Source organism: Triticum dicoccoides, chromosome 5B (assembly GCF_002162155.2).
Source record: "Triticum dicoccoides isolate Atlit2015 ecotype Zavitan chromosome 5B, WEW_v2.0, whole genome shotgun sequence".
Taxonomy (NCBI): Eukaryota; Viridiplantae; Streptophyta; class Magnoliopsida; order Poales; family Poaceae; genus Triticum; species Triticum dicoccoides.
This window is the reverse complement of record NC_041389.1, coordinates 479,943,927-479,947,831: the sequence shown is the minus strand read 5'-3', so window position 1 is coordinate 479,947,831 and position 3,905 is coordinate 479,943,927. Positions and strand designations below refer to the sequence as shown.

At 46.4% G+C, this 3,905-nt stretch overlaps 1 protein-coding gene across 1 annotated transcript in view; it reads right to left on the bottom strand.

The window, feature by feature from the left end:
• Positions 1-2,037: 2,037 nt before the first annotated feature.
• Positions 2,038-3,905, bottom strand: part of LOC119310979 — a 4,188-nt gene continuing 2,320 nt past the window's right edge. Inside the window, exon 4 of the mRNA XM_037586607.1 lies at positions 2,038-2,385. Within this exon, the coding sequence (XP_037442504.1) occupies positions 2,247-2,385 (139 nt within the window). The 3' untranslated portion in view covers positions 2,038-2,246. The remainder of the gene's footprint in view (positions 2,386-3,905) is intronic.

Sequence of the window (3,905 nt, the reverse complement as noted above, 5' to 3'; positions counted from 1 at the left end):
TAAAAACAGCGTCAGTCCGGGGTTAGTTTCATTCAAATCATGCAAATTAGAGTCCAGAACAAGAGGAAAAGCGTGAGAAAAGGTAGATACGTTGGAGACGTATCACGACCCCATGCAGCAAGCCTATCTCGATGGAGCTCCTCGATGAGGGAGTCGATTCTCCAGCCAACTTTGGTCTCGACGGCCGATATGCGCCGCTCACCTTGTTCAACACATACTCCTGTGTATCCTCTAGAGCCAACACATAAGCGGGCCGCAAGCTAGGATTGTACACGGGAAGTGGCGGCTCCTCCTCCTCGAGGTGCCTACCTCCATGCACACCATCAACACTGCTTGACCTCCTCGAACCCATGGAAGCTTCTCAAGAACAAAATCAGTAAGAGAGAAAATAACACCGTGATCAACCTAAAGCTCTGATGCCAAGATGATACGTGACGCCTCATAAACGATCTTTCACGGTGCCAAAGAACTCCCAAGAAGCAGCAACAAACTCACTCAAAACTTGTTTCATCTAACTTTGTTTCTCTCAAGTGGCAAGAACAAGAGGAAACACTCTCAGATAAATTGCAGTGGATAATTAGCTTGGTTTACACGGACGCGACCCAAACCATGGAACTTGTGAACCTATGAAGAATCACAAGAGGGAACCACAAGGGTCCAATATGAATTGAGGACAAGCCCTCCAATCCACACACACGAGCTAACACTTAAAGATACTAGTGCTCTCAGCACAACACAACCTCACCGGTTGTCTACAAACATAAACACAGAAATCCCATCCCCCTTCACGTGAAGCAGCTGAGGAGTATTTATACTAGAAGCACCTACTAGTTAGGTGCGAAAACAAATCAAAAAGAAGGGTAAATTCGTGAACCCCAAGCTCTAGCAGGAGCAAACTTGTTGAGCCTCACGCTATAATAAATTCATGGACAACTTTTATGGAAACTTGCACAATTTTTGACTCAAGACCTCGAATGATGCATCTTTTTTTAATGAAAGCTAACTTCAAATACCATCTTTTACAGCCTCTAAAACGTGCTAGAGCCTTCCAGAATTAATTGGGTTTAGGTGGGAAGTTGCAACTGGAAATCTGATGTGTCATTTCTTCCTAAATAGGCACCTGAAGCTTTCCAACTACGATAATGGTTTTGCCCATGTCTTCCTTTGGCTGCTCTAATGGTTCAACATTTGTGCTAGCATGAACCTCACTCTTGGATTCCTTGGTCATGATCTGGTCCACATCATATATTCCCTTTGTCCCATAATGTAAGACGTTTTTCGACACTTGTAGTGTAGTCTCAGAAAATGTTGTAGTGTAGTGTCAGAAAGCGTCTTACATCATGAGACGGAGAGAGTATTTCATAAGAAAACTTGTGCATTTTAATAGTGAATAGTGCATGTAACACATGTTTTACTGTGTAGCTCACATGTTAAAGTATATCATCTTGGACTTTTATACGTATGCAAACAAGGCATCCATATATGCATGTGGATCTTTTTTTAGATTTTTCTAAAATTAAAATTTTGAATTTTGAATTTTCCAAAAAAGGCCTCCATGACGCCTGAGCCACTAAACGACTTATCTGCGGCGCACCCCATTTTAAAGATAAAACACACTCGATTATTTCCCTCAGTCCCAAAAGTGTGGATACTAGAACATTCCCCACATGCCAGTTAAATATAGTCGTCGAACTGAAGTTACAGCATCACCTTCATTGCCGGTAAACTGGAAAAATCACCGCAACAACCATTCAAATAGGGGCCAAACGGTGATTAATTGTCACATCAACTCTTGTGCAACGAAGTGACGCTCTCCTCAGTGGCAACGGCCTATTGTTCTCTAGTGTCATTTTTTGTACGAACTCTTCTCTGGTGTCATCGAACAGAGAGACATTAGCAAGCAACTTAATTAGTTAGAAACACACCAAAAAGGTACCTAGTCCCTGTGGAAAATATCGATGAATTATCTCTGAAGTCAGAAAACCCAAAGGTGATGTTGCACCAGCCGAAATAACATCATCAGTTGGAAACAGTAAACAATAGAAACGCTTGTTGTCCATTGAAACGATTCATCAATTTGCTGCTGAAAAAGACAAGCCATTCTGTGAACTAACTGATTCATGGGGTTGTCTTAGGCTGTCGTTCATGGCACTGAGTATACATCCTAATGCAAATTGAGGTCATGCCTTTACAAGATAAGAAGTTCAGAATAAGTGAAAAATAACAACCATTTCTGCTGCTATCTGTCAGGGCAAACTAGGAAGTAGAACTTTGTCGAAGGAGAGAAAGCTGACACGTCCATTATCAACTTGACAAAATTTAAGAGGAATGCCGTCACACTTGCTTTCGATGGTTTCCAGTTCATCCCTTGATGGTGGTTTGTCTCTGCACCAAATTGAATAAACAAGAGCTATGTTGGAAAGAAATATCATTCAAGGGATCATGTATGCATCCAACCACAAACTGCTAAGCCCAAATTCATATATTTTCATGGCATTTTTTCGTGTTTCCTTGCCTACTTCTATAACTTTTATGATGTTTCGGTTCTGCAAATTTGTGGCTTCACGTGTTTCATTACCCACTCCATGCTTAGAATCACTATTTATTCTGTTGGGATAAGGTTTGTCACGAAAATGAGAACCTGTGATAAGGTGTGACTGATGGATATATGATAAGCATATAAATAGTACAAGAAATCATGATTGACTGCACATTTCGATTGCAAGACATGGCTCAACTAAGTAAAAATCTGATTGGACACCCAAAATTCCCTATCAGCTTGGATACTAAGCTTAAATTATACTAAGTATACATTAGCTCGAACATTATATTTTTTTTGCGAGGCAAAAGACTTGCCATTTTCATTAATTAAGGAGGAGTGAGAATTGCCCGGTTAATTGACGGAAAACCGGGCTAAAACCGATACAATCCAACCCACATAAAATGGGTACCACCGGTCAACCTGGCCACCGACATGGGATCACAAAGCTACAAAGAGGGAAAGACATCCGCCGAGCAGTCGCAAGCGTCATCGTCATCACCGGCTACCTCCGAACGGGCGACTCCGACTTCACCGTAGACCTTCATCGTCGAAGCCAACCCGCAAACAGCTGCACAGAAACCATGACGGCACATGCCAACAGAAGGCCACACGCACGAACAGCCGACAGCTCCGACTCTGACGACGATCATCACAAGGGAAATATGCAGGACTTGCGCCGACCGTGCCCCAAAGAGCACCTCGGACACGCCGGGAAGATCCGACTACCGAAGCCCGAGCCGCGACCAGAGTTCCTCTCGACGCCATCTTCGTTGCCAAACGGAAATCAGCGCCCCCGAAAAGGCCGCCTCGGCAAACTACGCGGCGAAGATGCCACAAACCACGCGGCGAAGATGCCGCAACCCACACGGCGAAGATGCCGCCATCCATCGGTCTCCCAGTCGTTGCCTGCTCCGAGACGATGCCCCCAAGGAGGAGAAAGACGCGAAGACGCCTCCATCGCCCGATCCAGAGGATCTGAGGTTTCCCTCCGGAGCCAAAGCCGTGGGGAGGAGGAGCGCACCTCCACGACGACGCTTCCAAGAAAGATCACGGCACCCGCGGGCGCCGCCGCCGTCGGCTCCGGTGAAGACCGGAGCAAGGATTTCTCCCGGAGATGTGCCGACCGCCCGCCACCACCGACCGCCGCCAACAAACCACCACCCCTGCCGAGGCCGACCTCACTCCGGCCACGGGATCCCACGATCCACCGCGACCAGAACCGCACCACCCCTTGGCCGAAGCCGCCGTCCACCACCGCAGCACCACCGCAGCCACCACCACCGCAACAACCAACACCACATCGCGAAGAGCAGCACCATACCGAAGAAGCAGCTCACGCCAGATCCAGATCGGAGCCGCAAGC